At 34.7% G+C, this 22,330-nt stretch overlaps 1 protein-coding gene across 3 annotated transcripts in view; it reads right to left on the reverse strand.

The window, feature by feature from the left end:
• The window catches only part of LOC149794454 (uncharacterized), a 38,338-nt gene extending 16,008 nt beyond the window's left edge, over positions 1-22,330 (reverse strand). For 2 of the 3 annotated variants that reach the window (XR_016423032.1, XM_089968702.1), the window contains exons 1-6: positions 22,192-22,330; positions 11,562-12,240; positions 9,960-10,269; positions 7,673-7,783; positions 2,196-2,396; positions 929-1,216 (exon numbers count right to left, since the gene is read on the reverse strand). Coding sequence is in view for 2 of the 3 variants with exons in the window: in XM_089968702.1 (XP_089824828.1) it covers positions 929-1,216; positions 2,196-2,396; positions 7,673-7,783; positions 9,960-10,269; positions 11,562-12,140 (1,489 nt within the window). In the remaining variant the exon portion in view is untranslated. The remainder of the gene's footprint in view (positions 1-928; positions 1,217-2,195; positions 2,397-7,672; positions 7,784-9,959; positions 10,270-11,561; positions 12,241-22,191) is intronic. The other variant, XM_089968703.1, reaches the window with a different exon arrangement.

Raw genomic sequence — 22,330 nt, forward strand, 5'->3', positions numbered from 1 at the left:
AATCTTAGAAAGAGCATGCATATAATCACTCCATCTGGTGCAGTCTCATCCACAATGGAAGTATGTACTTTAAACTGAGGCAAACTGCAGATGCATGATAAGCGTAAATGTCAGAGCTGCAGCATGTCCTCCATTGCTCAAGCAACCCCAAGTGGTATCTCTGTCAAGTGTGCCATAGGCAGTTTTGTGCACAAACTGGCTTGACATGCAGCTGAAGTTCTCATAGGAAACAAACCAGTTAATGCAGACTTGCCACTTTGATTGGAATAAAAATCAGGGTGCCAATAAAAAAAAACAAATCAGGATTTGGAGAAAAAAACAATCATGATCATTGTTTTTGACCATATATTTACAAAAACTTTACAAAGGAATTATATCTCCACTGTCTTATGCTATTTACTTAACGTGAAAAACATATGCTACAGTAATACGGTGAACAGTTTTCCATTTTCATCTTTTATGCAGATATTTAGTGTTAATTCAAGTAACACATTAATTATCAGCATAAAAGATCAAAATGGATAAATGATTGATTTTCATTGTATGACTGTAGTGTATTCCTTGTGGAATTTTCAAATCACTTTTGCTGTCTTTTGTTAATCAAAATGTATTTATGGGGCAATTTTAAAAGTAGGTATTCTGAGCAAAAGAATTCAGAAAATCAGAATTTTCAATTTGTAAACAAAAGTTCAGGATGATCCAGAGTAATCAGTATAAGTGGCAGGTCTGTATTAATGATGTCATGGTTGTCTTTGAACTCAAAAGATAAACAACAGGATTAATGAAATGCTATTAGACATGGTAGAAAACAGCTTGAAACTTCCACTCTTCATCTAACTTAAGGATCAATATACCTTTTATTCAACTGATACAAAGTGCTTTAAGAGACAATCACATAACAGTGCATTCTTTATTAATTAAAACTTACCTGACCTACAGTTGGGACTATCCTTATATTTCTGTGACACACAAATCAGAATAACATGTGCCATTTCAACAGCTTCTGCCATAGTTTGAACTGTTGATCCACACATATTTTCAATATCCATCCACACAGTGTATCCATGATTTTTAAGCAAGTCGCTGACTTTTATCAACTCCTTCTGATGACCCCAGTTGTAGCTGATCATGACGTGACCACTTATACCTTTCTTGTCCGCCTGGCCAGATCTAACACTACTTCTCCTTCTGATGGTACGTTCCTTCCAACGAACACCTGAATAATAGGAAGGCAATGATCATGTTGTATCACATTATGTGTGTGTGTGCTTTGTCTCACTTCATGTAAAATATGCTAAAGAATACAAGGCTTGCATTTATATTTTCGGTGAAAAACATTTTTGCCAAAGCAGTGACTATATTTTAATGAATTAATGTTTCCTTCTTGCCCTACTATACAATCTCAACAAATGGTGTCTATGAAAATCTGGAATGGAATATTCGTTTCCTTAATGTTTTCTTTACCAGTGTGTTTGGATTTAATTTCAATCACAAGCACAAAATATAAATAAAGCATGAGACTTTCTTTTATGACAGAATTCTGTTGATTTTCTGAAAGTTTTTAGATAAAAGGTGATGGGTGTGTTTGGATATGATTTCTATTGCAAGTAGCAAATGTTAAGAAAAAAATATAAGAAACTTTAATGAAAACATTTTTTCTGATGCAGAAAAAAGTGTAACAAATCAATATAATCAATGTTTTTAGATGAAAGGTGATGGATAAATTCTTCACCACATATCATGGCTAATGAAAACTTCAATGAGACATCACTTGCATTTTATGCAAGCATTTATCATTGATTCAATATGGGGCAATACAATGTATAAGTGATCAATGCATGGGATCAAAATCTTTGTCCTTATTACTTCAGTGTAACCTACACTTGTTGACTGTTTTGTCAACATGTCCTCCATCAGCAGAGTTGAAAACAATTTCAATTTTGTCAACATGATACACCAACAGTATTGTATCTGGCAATATTAATGGAGATCTCTCAGACCATAATATTTCCAATAATGACAAGATATATCGATAACGATAACATTTAATATGTATATTTTGTTGCACTGAATTCAGTAATCAAAAGGAGCTGGCCCTTCAATTCAAAGTAAATCTTCCGATGAAATAGCCCTTCAAATAAATTAATTTTTAATTTCAATGACTCTAAACGCCGACTTTCATAATAAAACTATACCGAATTGTTTGTACTTCTCATCTTCTTGAAGCTTTGTACGTAAACTCCACAGTGTACCATCAGCAGCCATTCTTATCTCCTGGTCTGTTGACGTCTCCCTCAGATCAATAAAAAAATCCACAATCTTCAGGTCAATGTTTCCAAGAATCTTTACTTGGTTGTCTTTGTCAAAAGCCAGAACCCTAATAGCTCCAACTGCCTCTAAAACACGATATAAGTGGAAGTTATTCCTTTCAGAACATCTTCATTGAAATTGCATGAAAGCATTTATATTTACAAGCATGCCATTTACAAATTTTTATCATTGAGTTCATGTGAACGCATCACTGTCACACCCTTATTCTGTCACTGACCAAATATATGATTGTTTGGTTTTAAATTTAGTCATATCACAACAATGTCTGCAGAGTAGCGGTTTATAGTGATGCCTAGCACTGGGGCATAGTGCCGCAGACATGTAGCATCATGTCCACACCCAATCACATTATCCTTACACCAGGCCAACCCATTTTAACACTAACCTCTTAATGCTGAGCACCAAGCGAGACGGCTGCTAATACCATTTTCATAAGTCTTTGGTATGACACGGCTGGAATTTGAACCAGCAACCTCCTGCATCTAAGGTGGATGCCCTAACCACTTAGGCTGCTGAAGCAGTTGTTATGTAAGATCACATAATATTCCAAATATGAATTAAATGCAAAGCTTTTTAGCTTGTTCTACATACCCTACTCCTTCCATAACTCACTAACCCACTTATAACTCGAGAAAATACCCCAAAAATTGACCTCTATTTATTGAACATGAAGAAAATCACAAACAAAATTGATAACTCAAACCTTGACATAGTGCTTGTTTTGATATTAAAATGATAAATAGCACCTGGAAATTTGTATCAACATTTTAAAATTCTCAGCATTTAATAAGTCATATGTTTTGTTACATTTTTTCCAAGCAACATTCTTAGTAAACTGTAAATAACAATATTCAGCAAAAGTTTTGATCAGTGAAAATGTCACAAATGCCTACTGGATATAGCACTTTAATAAATAAATAGCAATTAAGTAAGTTTCATCAAGTGAAATTTGTTTTTTAGTTCCATCTTTTAGTTAGGTGTAAGTGTAATCATCATAAATGCAATGTGTCCTCTTGCGTTCAAATGTCAATCTACTGTAACAGCTATGTCCACAAACGTTTCTCTGAGAACTTAATTAAGTGCCAACTGTGTTTTGATATCTGACTTGAGGAAGTATTTGTTGTATTACTGTACTGAATTAAAAGATGCCCTGCTATGAATTATCATGTTAAATAGGTCTTTGTAAGGTGGTGCAATAAGGCATGCAAATCAAACCTGCATAAGAGCTAGCAGCCTCAGTTGCATGTCAGGTCAATTCATTTCAACTGATTAACCAAACACTATTATAAATATTTCTGTGTCCATAACATAATTAAACTACCTTAAATTAGCGTATGCATTGAAAAATGTGATCGAAGATAATAAGGCAACCAAACGAAATGAATACTTGGTGAAATAAAAAACTTTGTTTCGCAGGATATAGTTCATTGTGGATAAGTGAGTTTCAGAGTTTGTAGTTAACTTAAAATCCCTGAACTGGCACTCAAATGTATTTCCTAAATAAAGAACTATCTACATTAACATCATGGCATCAATATTTTAAAAGAACAATTAGAATGCTGAATTTCGATGATGATTGTTGTTTGACTAAAATTAAATAAATGTCTTTAGTTTTTGAAGAAAGGAAACTTGTTTGGTTGTGAAATCTGATTTACTGCTCTTTTGTTACTTGTGTTGCACTCCACGATAAGAGTGCAAAGCAGGGAGTATATGGAGCAGGGTACCAGACTAATCAACAACAGCAAAATGCAGTGATGTAATACACAGTGTTTTCGCTTACACATGAAGGTTGTTGAAACCAGTTGGAAGAATGTTGGACATAATTATTGAAAATAAAGACAAGTTAAACAGAGAAAATAACTACATTAGAAAAGCCACTTTATTAACAATTATTCCCATTGTAATAATAAAACAAGTATTCAACCATTAAACAGACCAGTTGCCCCCAATCCCTTTTGCGGTTTTCTCAATGGACAGCAAGGATGACATCATGTGTGTGTGTGATTTGGATTTTTAATGTAGCTTTAACAATTTTTCCATCATGTCGCTATGATGTCTGCAGTGTGGCAGCTTATAGTGATGTCTAGCACTGGGGCATCATGTCGCAGACATGTAGCGTGATGTCCCACCCAGTCACATTATCCTGACACCAGGCCAACCAGTCCTAACACTAACATCACCTTTTGGAGGTTCATCAATAACTTGCACCCTTGCTTATAGTGCAGTCAATGTTTTTAAACCAGTTACAAAGTGTTAGGTGTGTGTACATGTGTGTGTGTGTGTTAGGGGTGAAACAATACACCTGTGCCACGTATCGATACAATTCACGATACACAGCCTGCGATACGATACATACTGATACACATATGAACTTGATGGTCTTTCCATCTTTGGAAGGTGGGCGGTGCCCTTTCGTGAATGTTGACATTCTTGGTTGTATTTCCAGTATGCAGACTACAGATAGACATATAGTTATCATATATTTATGTGCAATTCTGATTGATAAGAAGATATCAACAATACTTTCAATCAGACTACCTGTTGGTTGCAGTGAGTTTTATCCATTTTAAGCCATTTAACTCTGTTTGTTTTGTACAACATGAATGATTTCAAAACATATTATTACTAATTTCATGTCTCAGTTACACTTGGAAGAAATTGCAATGTTATCTACGAAACAGAAGAAATAATGCAATTTCCTCATGCAAAGAAAATCTCATTTTGAACAAATCCGGGCATTGGCAATAAGGCTGAATACCAAAAAAAATATATCACATTTTATTTTCTGCAGATGCAAAAGACTGCTGCAGCCGAAGGTACTTGTATTTGTTACTGAAAAGGAAAACTATCGACTACACCCAGTCCTATTCTATAATCTTTTTTCTTTTAGCTTACACAAGGTGACAAACTTGAGCAGTTTGAAATCTGCCCCATTGCTCATTCTATGCTAATTTCATTTATTCCATCAGCACCTTCATTCACTGGTTAAATATCTCTGCATAGAAAAGAGAAATTCCAAATTTGTTTCTCATGTACAATTTTAGAAGAGATGATGACAGGATATTATCTTAAGGGAGACCTCCACCTTTATCAAAGAAAAAAGGAGGGGAGGAAGAAATGGTCATAGGTCAATATTTATCTAAACTTCAATATCTGTCTCTCTTACTTCCTGCTCGACTTTCTTATAGCTCTACTGAAATCAATATCTATGACAGATGTCTTCTCCTTTTCTTTGTATCAATATTGTTCTGTGCTTCTTCCTGAAGGGGCATATAAATAGCTAGCTTTGTCAGCTTGAATATGTCGGGAAACTGATCTTTGTGACTGTTTTGTACAATTTTCCAGAGATCACAGATATTATCTTTTGGATACATCTGCTCCAAAATAGGATTTTTCACTAACATAAACTTCCTTTGTTAAATGAATAGTTTACTGACTACTATCCCAAATTTTTTATCTGTTCCATAATGCAGTATACGGGTATTTAGTCCATTATTGTTTGAGCAGACAGAAATATTAAAACAAACATCTTTACTTCTTAATTGCATTTTTTAACCCTTATTTTATTCAATTTTCAACTCTGATATAAATGGTTATATAGCATATGATCCACAGGGCGAATTTGATTATATAAAAAATGAAAATTGCATGATACTTTTAAATTGTCTTAATTTTAATTAGGCTTGGTATTCTGCGCTTTGATCATTTAATTTTGAAATATCACTGCAAGGGTCATGCCATCTATTTTTTGTCCATCCAGCATGTACATCTGACTAGTATTTAACAATATTTCAGACTGAAAATCACTCACTGGTGTCTCCATTAATGCTTTCCCAGCTCCAATAATCTGATATACTTGATAACTTAAAAAATTATTGTCATCATCACTATCATCTGCAAGTATCTGCCAAACGAAATTGTAATGAACCACGCCAGGAATCAAACATTTCTGGTTTTATAGGTAGCCCGTATTTTAAAAAAAGCATTTGTAAAACTTTCTTTGTGAATTGTTATAGTGATGTCCAGCACTCTCTCTGCGAATACTTCCTGTTTGACATGCAGAGAATAAGCTACATTGATTTCTGATTGGTGGTTTTTGTTTAACCTTGAGCCGAACAAGCACTAACAACAAATGAGAATGTAATATAACATATTTCAATGTACAACACACCAGTAGCGTAGCTTTCAAATCGACAAAAGGAGCCAAAATACAATTCAAAGTAAAAACTTTGCATAAAAATGGCTATTAAATGATGAGTAAAGTACTTCATTATACATGTGGAACATGTCTGGAATGTATAGTATATGCCAAAAATACTTCTGGGTTAAGATAATTAGCATGAAATGGCGGCAGGGGGCAGATTACGAATCATGTCATTTTGTGTTAACTTGTAGACGGCGAGTGGGTGTACTCATATCTTTTTCGTTTTTACTAATAAACATGAGTGCCTGTCACTGCAAATGCTGTTTCAGATGGGTTATAATTTTACAGAATAACAAGGCCACTAATGATAATTATTCCTGACTGCTGAAGACTACAATAACAAACATACAGTAAGTACCATTTTGTATTGATTCTCTGTCTCTTGTATCGATATGTGTATCGTTTCAGCAAAAGTATCGATACATCAATATATCGAATCATTTCACCCAGTGTGTGTGTGTGTGTGTGTGTGAGTATGGCAGCTTTTAATAAATCCTGCCTCTGCAATATCACCTTGTCTCTTGAAATTAGTTTGGACAAATATGTTCCCAACAAACCCCTTGATATATTAAGACACTAATTACTTATGTTCATTCTATTAGTGTAATTAGGGCCTTAAGGCAGTATGAACAGGGTCCATTTAACTTTTAACAAGTTGAACAAAACTGATAGCTTTTATATTTGACTGAAAAATTCCAATATATTATAGGATTCAATCCTTGTTTTCCATGGCAACTATTTTATCAATATTGCCTACCCATCTGTGAATCGGTCTCGCTAAAAAATATTACACTGTTTATTATAGGCAGCAGAAGTACATCAGTGATGAATTTAATAATAAAGTTTGCTTCAAACAACAGTTTTCTAACTTTGGTAAATTATTTCAGTATCTTGCTAGAAGGATGAAAGCAATATATTTTATGGATACCACAGGATGTAAATATCTCACGGGTAAACATAAAAGACCTAATATATTTGTTTACATTAGATATTGTTTGAAAATTTTATAGGCAAAGGAAGATATTTTATTTATTCATAAATTTATTTTCTAACATTTCAACTTCAGAAAGATGTAGTCTAATACCTTCGGATATATGCAAAAAGGTCAATACAGTGTTGTTTACTCAGTGGCTTTACCTCTTTGTTCCTGTATAGTCCCACATTTGGCGAGTTCTACTAAATGAGGCAGGCAGCCCATCTCTACAAGAATCTTCTTGTTGGCATCATTTCTGGCTAAGTGGCGCACAGCTGAAAAATATATATACATGTATATATAAAGAATACAAATCATATGGCGAATAACAATCCTTTCAGGTGCACTGGATACAGCAAGGGATCATGTGTGTCAGGGATTGATTAAGATAAATGCAATAAACTGACAATGAACAGTATAAAACTAGTATCTAACTAGCCTGAGCACTTTTGACTCTTTAATGAGTCTTTTTCAAAGGCAAATACAAAACATAGACAAGACAAACAAATAAAACAGAAAAACGGTTATGATGTTTGCAAAACTTTACATGGCTGTTTCTACAGAGATTAAACCTTTGACTTTATTACGTTTTAACTAGTTTATTTCAACTTGTTGTTGATACTGGAAAATATTTTTATTGACCTAGAAATTGATGAGCCATAACAACATCTGTTATTTTATGTAAATTTATATAAGATCAAATTATATCCTGGATATTTCATTGTTATAGTAGTCAGTATAGGCTATTAAGCAAATTTAGAGAATTATTTAAAAGAAAATGTGTCGGCTGCAAAAGATAATGTTATTTGTGCATGGCTGTCTTTTTCTAGTCTTTTTGGTTTAAACCGCTTGGTTTCAATGTTCTAAAGCGGCGTATCCAGTACGATTCCTTTCCTTTCCTGGTTTGGAAGCTCCAGTTGGGGTTGTGAGCAATTGCAATAAGTGTTATATCACTGAAAGTGTGGCATGGGGAAGAGAAGTGTTCTGAGACCAGGCAGTTAATAATGTAACACTGTATGTTTGAGCTGACCTTGTTCAAATCAAGTTCATTTCTTACTTGACCTGAAGCACTGATGCAAATTTGACATTTAATTTATTCAAAAGTGAGTTTTGCCCTGCCTGTGTCTGTAATTCTAGGATTATTTGGGATTTAATTTGCAATACCATAACTCCCTTTGTTTAAAAGAAAATTTTCACTTTGTATTCTAGGGAAATAAATTATTTGTTGAAATTAACAAAGCTAATGTTGCTTCAAACTTTTTTCTATTACCTGTTTTAAGACATATATATATATATATATATATATATATATATATATATATATATATATATATATATATATTATCTATCTTAAACATTTTACTGCAATGATACATTAGTTTAAACAGATTTTTAAAAAAAAGATTTTAACTGAAAAAAGTCTCTCTGAGCCTTAAAAAGAGTCTGATAAAGCATTAAAGCGAAACCAGTCACATATTCTACATGTTGGTGTTGTTTATTTTATAATTTATCCTTAAAATGCCTTATTGGAATTTTGAATCTATGTTCAATCCATGACTGCGAATTGCTTTTTGTTTAAGAATAATTAACGCGAGGAAACAATTGCAATGTCTGTAAAAATGATTTAAAATTTTCAAAGAATGTATACAATTCATCTGTGATTTCTGCTGCAGATTTCTGATTTTGGGAAATTGTGCTATGTTTGATAGAGGATACAGTTATCTGCTAATAAGAAAACCCATACGTACAGAGAAAATAAACGTATCAGGGATAACATAATATGGAAGATTTCAAATCTGAAATATAGACATTATTTTGAGGCATATAATTTCCAAATTGATTTCCGTACAAAAGACGTGATTTTGTTAATTTTGGTGATCTGAAAGTTAGACTATTTATCTTTTGATGGAAAAATTTTGTTTTATGCTTTGAATATTCAACATAAAAGAAATCTGTTCTTTTAACCACCTTCTTGGAAACGAAGGTTTGAACATTATTACTTGCAATCACATAAACTTTATTTCAGATTATAATTTAGTATCTGAAGATAATGAAATTAGTTCTGAAGCTGAATCTTAACTTAGCAGAATATAACGACTACCGTATCCAGGTACCTTCACACTGCCCAAATTTTAGGAATACCCACAACCCATTACACTGAAGTATTCTGGTTTGAAAATCAGTTTGTGTTCAGGCAGTAATCTAGAGATCACTTAAATTAAACAAGATTACCTGCACATGCACTACCTTTCGCTTTATTTTTTTCCCTTTAATTTTCTGTGCTGCCTTTTCTGGGATGTGTATTTCCAGAACATGGTTATCATTTAACTGATTTTCCAGAACAAATTTGGAGGGACCAGGATGGTAGGCATGTCTGGGCAGGGTATTTATACTACACAATCTCTATCCATCACTACTGCTATAAATATAATGCAGGAAGTACAAACTCACTCATTGCACATTCGCATGCTGACCACCCATCGTAGTCGTGAGATTTGTCTTTCAGTGCCGATCCCAAAATGTTCATCAGAAACGTCAGTAGATCATGCTTGTCCTGTAGAACTTTGCTTTCTTTCTCATCGATGATGTTTGCCAGGAGGGCTAGTGCAGTCAGTCGATTGTCATTATCTTTTGAAATCAGGTAGAAACCTACAGTAGTGACAATGCCCAGACTGCGAAGACGTGGAACGGTTGTGTCAACTTGGGAAATGTTGTAAAAAATAGACAACGTGTTATTTACCAGGCGTTGTTCCATGTCCGACTGAAAATGCAATAAAATTGAATTTCAATTATACATTTCATTGAATAACCTACTTTTTTGGTGAATTGCTGCCTTTAAGTGATATGGCGTAACTGTAAATGCAGTAATATATCGTGTTGCAAGCAAGTAAAAACAAAACAACAACAATAGCATATAAGAGGGATGCAAAAATGCCATTCCATGAAATATATTTAATTTATTCTAAATGCTTAAAAATGAACATTTTATTTGAAGGAGGCGGTTTGAAGTAGATTTTGTAGTTATTGGCTGAACGCCATTTGATTTGCACATGATAGCCTATACATGGTGGACAGTATGGTAGAGGAAGAACCCTGGAAACTACAAGTAGTACCACAGACCCTCGCGAAGCTACTGAAAAGCATATGCATGGAGCAGTGTTGGCTGAACCCGATAATCGAACCTACCGAACCCGAGAATCGAACCCACTTGGACAGAGGTGATATGACAGTGATCTGGAAAGGCTTTAGACCTTTCGGACACATTGAAGCAGGTAAAAAATAATTTTCTCTGAAAATCAGTTGCAAAACAAAAAGGAATGAGAGAATAAAAACACAATTATAATCTCTTTAAAAACCCAATGATTTATCCAAAATACACAAATCCCCATACTTTATCTCAAATACACAAAGTGAGCTAATCAATGCAAGTTTTTATTGATTTTTTTTTCAACTGGACTTGCTACCAGGTGAGTTATGCCATTTTTTAAAACTATCAAATGATTGTGTTATAAAAAAGTCACATGTTGTTAATTGTCTTGGTACATTATATTCTTCTGAGGCAGTTGAACTGTAACAAGACAACCCCTCCCTCCAAAGATCCAATCTTTAAATTCCAGAATCCATTGGGACCATGGAAAAATAGAAGATAAGCAATATAAATTATGTCGTGTTTTTCTTGGTTACATAAACTACTAGCATGTTACTTAATACATTTTCTGCATGACATAATAGCTAAGTATTTCATTTTGGCAAAAAGAACAGTTTGTACACACTTCGGTGCTCAGCATGGGGCGATCATATTATAATCTCTCTAGTTCAAACTCTCAAGTATCTGTATTATTTCAATAAAATTGTCTCACAAAACAAGAATATATGGAGAAGATATTTTAGAGGCAGTTATCAAAGATTATCTATTTAAAATAAAAAATATTGTACAAATTCAAAGTCTGTTTTCGTCATTTATTACCTTTATGGTGTTAGTATCACCAACATAATTATCTTGTTGTAATTTAATGTAAATATTCACAACTCTATGCTACATGAACAATTTACCATTTTCTCTTCCTTGGTATTTTCTGGAAGGTACAATATTAATATGTTCTTCAGTGTCTCCAAAAAGTCTTTCTCAGACACAAGATGGCTTGAAACATCGGGATGACTGTCAGAGTAGTTCAATAATGGTGTCAGTGCTCGTTTCATTACTTCAAGATTGGAGGGTACAACATTTCTCTCTTCATCTTTAAAACCCATCCGCCAGCCATCAATTATGATGTTACACATAACGCTCAGAGTTTTGGTCTCCAGCAAACGCCTGCCAGCTTCTAGGCGATACCTTAGCACGACATCATAGGACAAGGTGTAAATTGTCTCGATGTCAAAAAATACTCTATTTATCACCTGAAGGGAATGTAATAAACCTTCATTCCATTTCATCTCTGCATCCCTTAAGCTTTTTAGATTATGAATTTTTTCTACTGCATCATTCAATTGTTGAAATATATCATCCTTTTTCAGTTTAACTTCGTCTGCTGTTCCATGGCTTGTTACCTCTTCTTCAGATTCTTCCATTAACATTTCTTTCTCCCATTCTCTTGTCACACCTTCCTTAACAATTTTCCCATGCTCTTCCATTCATGAATTCTTATCTTTTCTTCAACGTGTTTTGAGAAGCACAGATGAGGTTGAGCAGGCTGATGATGCTGGAATTGAACTCGAGCTTCTCATGAGAATACTAAAATAGAAACATTTATCAATTAAAAATCTCGCATCTGAAAATTAAGTTGCAGTCTTTGTATAGAGTGACAGAAATGATAATTTGTTTCAATGGAATAAGAAGAATGATTTTATATTTAAGACAGCTTTATTTACCTAATCGACTAAATGTTAGAATAAAAAGCAAACCAAATGACCAATACTGCTATTTGTTCAAGAGACATAATATCTTGCTAAGTGATGTTTATGTTATTCAGCCATCTTTTGATCTACTGTTGAAGCCTAAGTAACTACTACCACTACTGCAAAAATATGGCACTTGAAAATGTCATCAACATTGAGGACATGCATAATGAGTAAGGATGATGATTAAACAGTCAATTAGATGACCAGTAAATGCTGCAAACAAGGAAACTGGTATAAACTATTAATTTTTGTACATAATAATTGATTTTAATGGTGATCACATATAATGATTCTTATCATGCATAGATTTGTTTGGGCTTTTTGTAAATGACAAAAAGATGTCAATTACACTTTAGATGACCGGAAATGGTACAATGCAGCACTTATGTAGAACCGAGCAGATTCAAGGCCATCCTGAGAGTTCAGCGTTATCGTTCGATGATTGCATACCAATTAACCAATGGGAAAGATGTACCTGAGGTGTCCATCAGCATACATTTGGGCTTATTCAGTACTCACGTGGATGGTGACAATAAGAAATGGTGCTCACAAAGATATATTAATTTATGTAATCAAAATTTGGCACTGTCTGCAAACCTATTCTTTGAAAAGGACAATCACTGTCACATATTATTTGAATAGGAAGCCAGCGACTTCCCGCATCCAAGGCGGATGCTCTAACCACTTTGTCCACCAGAATGGTCCATACTATTTGAAGAGGACACAATTTACAACACAGAATTTATAGCATGCCTTCTAAAATCTATTATCAGAATAGGGAATGTTAATTTGTATGATTATTCAACCTTTCAGGAAACTTTATTTTCCTGTTTGAATAATAATCTTCTCACTGTGTGTAAACAAAAATGTCTTGACAAAGAATGTGTTTCTTCTTAATGAATGCATTTTAACTTTAAGATGGAGAAATTTGGATTAATTTAATAATATAATTTGTTAATATGCAGTTAATTAACTTGGATTAAAAGTATAGATTGTGTCATAGAACAGTCAAGATGTAGTACAATTTATATCATTTTTCTTTGTTTTCTTTGAAACTAATTTTTTTAAAATATATCTGACCTTTGTCCATTCTCAAATCCACCCCCTCCCCTGGTCCATTTGTGTGACAATATGAATTGTGGTGGGATATCAAGGTATGGGACTATATGAAGGAGCCAGGAACGACATTAAAGTCACAACTGCTACAGAAAGACACATTCCATTTAAAGTAATAAGGATAAGGTGAAAAGAAAGATCTATTGAGAAAAAGTCAATATATACATCAAGGGGATTAGAAAAAGAGCAATAATAACAATTTTCTATATAAAAAACTAAATTTGTCTTTCTGTGTTTAAAGCTTGTCAAAAATGAGATCATGAGTTCAAAACTTGTGGCAGCATCCAAATTTGCTTTTTTTTAATACTTATTTTGTATTTTTATACTTTTATGTTGAAACTTTTTTTAAACTTACTCATCAACTGTTTTCAGTTTCTTTAAAATTTTGTTTTGAAACTTTCTTTTTTTATTATTTATTTCATACCTCACTACTAAAAAACTAAAGCATAAAGATTATGTTCTGAGAGCAGAATTGTTTTTATAAATGGTACCGGAATTTTAAATTGTACAAATAATTTCCAGTTTATGTTGTATAAAGAATAGCAAATGTTGTTTATATTGAAATCTTATGTTATCTATATACAAACACTCACATCTATCTTTGTATGTGTCCTGGCTGCCAAACAAAAGGTTGCAAGTTTGAAACTCAAGGTGGCATCCCAAATCTCGTAAAATTTTTTAAAATTTTTATGATGAAACTTTCTTTAAAACTCGCTCATCCCAATTTTCACTTTTTGTTTCCTTTTTGGTTTACTTTGTTTTTCATTCCCAACCTATGATGGGCAATTAACCTAGTAACCAGAGAAAAATGAATGGCTCTCAATCACAATGCTTCAAGCTTTTTAATGCATCCTCAAACCCTACCCCTTTCATACTCACCCATACCCCTTTCATACTCATCCATACCCCTTTCATACTCACCCATACCCTTGATAATGACTTACAATGCACTTATATGCAAAATACTTGACATATGACATCCTGTCTTCATTGCATATACAAAGTTTGGTTAGAAAATGTCATTTGTGATTAAAATGTGTATAAATTTGACCTTTCACTCCTTCTAGGTACCAAGGGGATAGGAGTCATGAGCATCACTCCTCTTGCTGATGTATATTACAGTGGTAACAAAGTACTGTGAAATTAAAACCACTGGTTTACTATAAGTGGTTTTGGAGAGACAGGTGCAAGGAGGGTCTATTCATGACTTTTTGTGCAAGTGCAGAGATAATACATGTACTAACACTAATAATAATACTGAAATTAGAACCAACTTTGAACGGATAAAAAAAGGAGAAGGTAAAACAACCACAGTGAGGTATCTGCTTATACCCATGTAATTCACCTAATGATATTTATGATCTTTATTCTTGGTCTTTGAAATAACATCATGGAAATAAGCCTGCAGTTCCTGAAAACTTTAACGTGAATAACAAACTCACCTTGTCCAGACCTTCAACCATTGCTCCTATGCAACGTCAACCCCTACATAGGCATTTTTTCATTCAGACTAAGTCTCCACAGAACTTCTCCAAGATCATGATATAGTAGATTCAACAAATCAAGACAGTGCCAATATTTCTGTTGCTGGTCAGATCTATTGTAACATATAGGGTGATTGGGTCTGACAGTAATATACAGAGATCAATACAATTCAGAAGATGCATTACTTAATCACCCACAAGGTCAATAATAGTAAAGCTATTTAAATTTTCACTTCTGCATTGATAAGGTGAATACATGTAGACTTGAATAACACTATTCTAAAGATGACGGAGATGCTTTTGTCCATTAGCTAAGACTAGGGATGATAGCCACATCAAGGGCAAATGTCTGATCAGGGTTTAAATGAATATCTGCATGCCCTCTCTCTCTCATACTTATTCACAGCGAGGTGTTGAAATTCAACTACTCTTTTATCAATATTTGAACGGAATTGTCTGTGCACGTAACCATAACATGCAAATAGATGCATGTAAAAACAATGAAATTATACACAGGTAATGCATCTACTTAGATTGCAAGTTACTACATATATAGTGTACATATGTGTGGGCAACACATGACTGGTTACTTAGTACATCTACTTAAATTGCAAGTAACTGAATATAGGCAATACATGACTGATTACTTAATGCAGACTACTTGAGTATAGAGTCATTGCATATGGGGAGCAGATGTTAGTCCAGATATGTGTGTGTGTGAGAGAGAGAGACATAGAGAGAGAGAGCATATACAACATTTGTGTAGTAATATCAGGCATTGGTTAAATAGTATTTGCTTTGCTGCTTTTTCCCCCATATTTTCACAAAAATTAGTGAACTCTGTCCTTGCAGCACTTCTTGAATTTAACAACATCATTATCCCATACATTTGGGACCTACACAATTGCATTTTGATGCCAAATCTTCAATAAAATAATTTTAAACTCTGCTTTCTATGAATTGAATATTTTCCTTAATATATTTTCCCAATTGTTTACGAAAACAGACAATCTAATTCAGTGGTACTTCCCAGATATGGCAATGTCTGCCATTACCCCCACCCACCCCCGGTGTGTGTGTCATTTGGATTTTTAACATAGCTTTAACAATTTTCAAGTCATGGTGCTATGATGTCTGCAGAGTGGCAGTTTATAGTATGTCTAGCATTGGGACATCATGCTGCAGACATATCCCACCCAGCCACATTATCCTGACCCTGGGCCAACCAGTCCTAACACTATCTTCCTAATGCAGAATGCCAAGCAAGGCTGCTGTTAGTACCATTTTTATAAGTCTTTGGAATGACTCGATTGTGGTTCGAACCAGCAACCTCCCAGTTCCAAGGTGGACGCTCTAACTACTTAGGCTACCAGAGCGGTCCCCCTTGACAGGTTCACTTAAGGTTTCAAACTGATTTTATGAAGAAAATAATGCACATGCAGCAGTTAAAATCTTCAGATCACCGATTCTATTCTTATAGCACAAATTGCTATTTACATGCTATTGTCTAAGTTTCAAAACACAAATTTGTAAAGTCCCTCTGCCTTATGATTTTGAGGTTTGGCCACATGGGATTTAGTTTCTTTGCAACAGTGGGCATGGTGGTCCTCATCTGTCGTCTCAACATCAGTTGGACTGGGCTGGCCCCTTTGCATCTGTTAGTGTGACCCTATAAGCCATCAAGGCAAGAAATGCATCATTCTATTTATGTATAGACACTGCTATTTTGATGCCACTTTCGGCTTCACCATTTCCTTGAGAGTAATGGGGATTGGTAAATACTTGTTTAAAGTTGTATTCCTCAGTGAACTCCTTGAAAACTGAAAAAATGAATTGGGTTCCATTTTCTGATCCTACAATGTCTAGGATTCCCTATCATGCAAATGTGCTTTTTAGTTTTCCAATTATTTAGTTGTTTTTGCTAGGTGCATAATTTCCAAATAGCATGAGAAGTAGTCAATAGCTACCAGATATCTTTCTTGTTTGACTTCACAAATATTGATTGCAGTTTTCTGCCATGGTATGACTGGTAGATAGGTTGTCTTCCAATTGGTTCTCAGCTCTGTGCTGGCTTCCTAATCTGATAAAACTCACAGATCTCTATTTTGTCATGGATCTGTCTTGCGATTCCTCGACACCACATACAGCTTTGGGCTCTTTCACGGCACAAGGCTAATCCATGATGACCCTTGTAGATGTTATCAAGAATTTCTGACTGTAAGACTGTAGGTGCAATAACTGTCTCTGAGAAGAAACAGGTTCTTCTGGACCGAGAGTTCATTGCGTACAGCAAAATATGGGCATACATCTAGGGGAAAGCTATTTATCTCATCTGGCCATCCATTTCTGGTGAAATTCATTGCAGTCTGCAGACTGTGGTCATTCATGTAACCTTCTTTTATTTGTTCTAATTTCCTGTTGGAAACTGTGCTGAATGCCTCCATCGACTCTATAAAGACTGCTATTTCCTCTTCGCATGTTGATTCATGACCTTGTAGAGGGCTCCATGAAAGGGTGTATGGAACCACCAAAAGCTTCCCAGCCAAATACTCTGGCTCTGCAATGAAGCATCTCAAGTGCATCTACAGTCATCAACACGTGAAAGGAGCTTTATCTAACTCATGTGTTGATCAGTGGCACTAAAGGTTTGTGGTCAGTATGCAATCTGAACAATTTGAGTCTAATAAGATATCATGAAAACTTCTCACTGGCCAACACACATGCAAAGCACACCTTCTCTATCTGTGCATAGCTAACCTCTGTAGAAGTGAGTGTTCTAGAACAAAAGGCAATTGGTTTGAGATTCTCTCCATGTTGTTGGAATAATGCACACCAATACCATAAGTGCTGGCATCAGTGCTAAATAACTGTAAATTCTCCTGGGTCATAGAATGCTAACACCGTTGTAGATGTCAACATTTCCTTGACTTTTGTAAAGGCAGAATCTTGGTCTGGAACCCAACAGCAGGCAGCGTCTGATTTCAGCAGGTCCATAATTGGTTGCATTACTGCAAACAAATCTGGGAGAAATCTACCAATCCGGCCACTCCAATGTGTTCCCAAAGTTAAAGCTCTCAGGTACCTGGAATTTCCCCATTTTGAATGACTACAAACGTTTATTTGTCTTTCAGAGCCACATATGAGACCATGTCATGAAAACAAGGGAGATACAAGTTGTTACACAAACTAGCTTCAGTGTGGATCAAGGCAACTTCTGTCTGGGGAGCAGTTCCTATCTAATATTGAAATTACTATGGGGAGTAGTTATTAACTAGAATAGCATGCAAAACTACAATACCACACAACATCTCTGCCATAACTTTCTCAGGAAAGGGTTAATGGTCAATCAGCTATCAAAGCACATGTCTGTGAATGTGCTAGAGTTTGTCTGATGGCACAAATGAAATTAACAGCAGCTATTTGATGACTTGAGCTAAAACACCACTGGAAATAATTGGCTACAGCAATGGAGCATCTCAAAAGTTACAGTCACTCAAAATGTACATCTAAAATATCACAGGGCAAAGTTGTTTTCACATTCCTACCATAAGTAGGCGAAGTTTTCTTTTTTTAAGTGACTTAGTAGCCCACTTTGTCTCGTAGCATGACCCTTGCTTTGGAGATCATTTTATGAAAATAATACTAAAATTTGTGAGAATATTTGTGTCAAAACTCCGATACTGTGTATAAGGATAAACCAAGCTAGCAAGAACAGAAACTCTTTCCAACACGTGAACATAAAAAATGTAATCAATGTCAACAATACAACATAATTTAGGTTCCAAAGCACACAAGAACTTCCTTTATGATAAAGTGGACATTTATACTAATGTATCTGATCATAAAAATGTGTTGTCATTCATTAAACTAAATATATTACAAAATTTTGGTACAACGTTTGGTGTGTGATGTATTTTCCAGGTTGAACTCGGACTTGACGACTGACAGGTGACAACTTATTATAACGTGAGTGTGATCACCTAGATATTATAACTGTCAGATCATCTGCTCTATGTACGATTCTTATCAAGAGACATTGTTATTTAAAATAAAATTTACAAATTTAAATATTTTGAACAATTGTTATGAAAAGGAAATCAAATCATGTGATTTCTTGTGAATATCAATCTCAACATATATTGATATTACAAAGAACAGAAAATTTATCTGTAAGCACTTTTCTATTTATAAAAGCAAAACAAAACATAAAAATATTTCTTGATGACTACAAATGCAGCGGGGGCCCCAACTGGCTGAGAGGTTTAAGCGCTCACCGTTATGGATCACTGCCATCTCACCTCTGTCAGCGTGGGTTCGAGTCTCAGACCTGGATAACGTATGTGAGAAAGCGTGCCAGTAGCTTCTCGTGGGTCGGTGGTTCTTCCCGGGGTTTTCCAGGGTTCTTCCCCCACCATTTATACTGGCTGCCATGTATAGCCTATCGTGTGCTGAAAAATGGTATTAAAACCTACAATAACAACAAATTAGCAGTAGTTCCTTCTCTCTCATTTCATCTTTAACTCTACTCCATGAACTGTATAATACTGTTCAAAACTGCTCAGAATTGGGATATCTAAAATCTAATGTTGCAACATCCACAATTTACAACAAAGAAATACAGATTTATTGAAATGACAAATTAGTGGAAAGCCAGAGTAATATCAACACACACACACACACACACACACACACACACATATATATATATATATATATATATATATATATATATATATATATATATATATACACACACAAACACACAAATACACATACACAAGAACACTAATGAATACACTATTGATTTTAAGGGTAATATACAATTTCAACTTTTGTATGATTCATCATGGTATTTCATGCAAAAATGATAAGGGGGGGCAGATTTACAAAAAAAGGGCACAAAAAGGCTTCAGAAGCACATGAAAAATGAAAAAGTTAATTTATTCTTGAAGCTGAATGTTCACAAAACATTTTTATTTATATATATATATGTCATGAACATATGCAAGGCTGCATATCTTGAGCTGAGATGCATCAGCTCAATTTGCAAATATCTTTCAGTTGATGCCACTAAAACACTTGTGTGTTCATTAGTACTTTCAAGACTGGACTATTGTAACTCAATTCTGTCTGGTTCATCTCAATATCTACTCCAGAAACTTCAAAAAGTTCAAAACACAGCTGCTTGGATCATACTTAGAGTACCACGATCAGAGCACACCTCCCACCTGCTCTGTACCCTACACTGGCTATTCATTCGATCCAGAATCAAACACAAAATTTGTTCTCTGTGCTACGTTTCACTGTCAGACTCTAGTCCAACATACCCATCCGATCTCACCCATGTGTACACACCAGCAAGATATGCATGCTCCTCTTCTGACAATCGTATACTCATTATTCCCACTACGAAAACAAAGTCATATGGACAGCGTTCTTTTGCATACCAGGGCCCAGCAATGTGGAATGAATTGCTCACTGAACTTACACACAAAGACACAGTGATCACATTCAAGAGGGCTCTCAAAACTCACTTATTTCGGCTGCAAGAACAAACTTAAAGACCTAATAATGTTTCCTACCTGAAATATTCTCAGCATGTTTTTTATTTTTTAATGTTTTTCTAATTTCATGGTGTTTGATTTTGTAATAATATTATTATGTTTTTTTATCTTATAGGTGTTGTCTAATGTTGTAAAGCGCTTAAAGCTTCTAAAGATTAGGCGCTATACAAAGTCCTCATTATTATTATTATATGTGTGTGTGTGTGTCTGTCTGTCTCTGTGAATGTGCATATTTGTTTCCGGTTGGTTTACCATCTTTATTTTTTTGCTGACCCTTCCACCTCCCCTGCCCGAATATATATATAACTAACCTACCTATCCTAATTTTAAAAACGGTGCAATAGGAAACACATATTTATTTTAGCCATAACCATATGTAAGAAATATGCAAATTTCTGCTTGAAGTAACATGAAGTTATGATTTGGCAAAAGCGACTCAAGACCAATAGTAAAAACAGCTGATGGTTCATGTGTTTCAATGCTTACCATGAATTTATTTGAAAAGGTATCATGAAATGAATTCATTTTTTAACTCTTCACATTCTAATTTTGCAGAAAACATTCCATTTTTATTGATCTAAAATTCTGAAAAAGACAAACCCTATTGCTAATTCAGATCAACAAATGGATATACAGGTGTTCTTTTCTGTCTGGAATTAATACTAAAAAGTGACTGTCCTGAGGATTTAATGTTATGGGTCAAAAGAGGAGGATTTTACTTTTAATGATATTGAAACACTGGAAACTTACTTTGCTTAAAAAAAATCTAAAGGTGTTATCTCATGGACATCTGCTCTGATTTCGGCAAGTTATAATAATATATCTGATGGTGAAAATCAACCTTTTTTTATACTTTCTTTTACTATGCATGCGGAAACAGTAATAACTAAAATAAAAAATCAGGCATGTGTGTTCCATTATTTTATCTTCTAATATTTCACATGGACTGATTCAGCCTGGCATTAGGTTCGAATAAACCTGCATTATGCGCCGAATAAGTCCGTAAATTTGGGCCGAATAGCCACGACCGGAATCAGCCAGCATTCACACATTTTAGGTCATTGTACTCAAAATAACACAAGTGAAACAGGAACTTTCACCTTTCTTTCCTTGTGAAGGTTTATCTTCATTACAAGTCCGTTACCCGAAAGATGAAAACAGATTCTGCCACCTCATTTTTGCGAGTATCGTTAACTGTTCCTTCAAGTTAAACCACAGCCCCTGTGAGAGTAGTCCTACAATGTAAGACATAGCACATGTTACTTTTGTTTCAATGCTATCACACACACCCCCCAGCAAAAATATCGAGTGATGTGTCTTACGTTGTAGGACTACTGCACAGGACCATGAATCAAGGGATGGGGGTTCTAACCTGTAACAATTATATTGTTACAGGTTAGAACCCCCATCCCTTGATTCATGGACGGATACTCCAAATTTTTCTTTGTAACGAACCCCTTTGGACTACTGTGAGAGTTAAACTGCAGTTAAAAAATTGACCCACGCGCAATTTTGACGCTACTACTCCGTATATGCGACATTTTGATACTAAAAATGATCGATTTGAAAATAGGATTTTATGGCCTTAATCATGGTATGATATTACACTGAAAGTCTTACTTATTCCAGAATAAATTCCTGTTGTGTCCGTTATCCTGTTTCGCTTTCAATGCAAGTAAATTTTCATCCATATGCATGGTACAGAATCCAAGCAGCAAAAGGAAGTTGCCTAGTCCTACAACGTAAGACACATCACCCG

This window comes from Sinohyriopsis cumingii, chromosome 8, assembly GCF_028554795.1.
Source record: "Sinohyriopsis cumingii isolate HCF-2022 chromosome 8, ASM2855479v2, whole genome shotgun sequence".
Classification (NCBI taxonomy): domain Eukaryota; kingdom Metazoa; phylum Mollusca; class Bivalvia; order Unionida; family Unionidae; genus Sinohyriopsis; species Sinohyriopsis cumingii.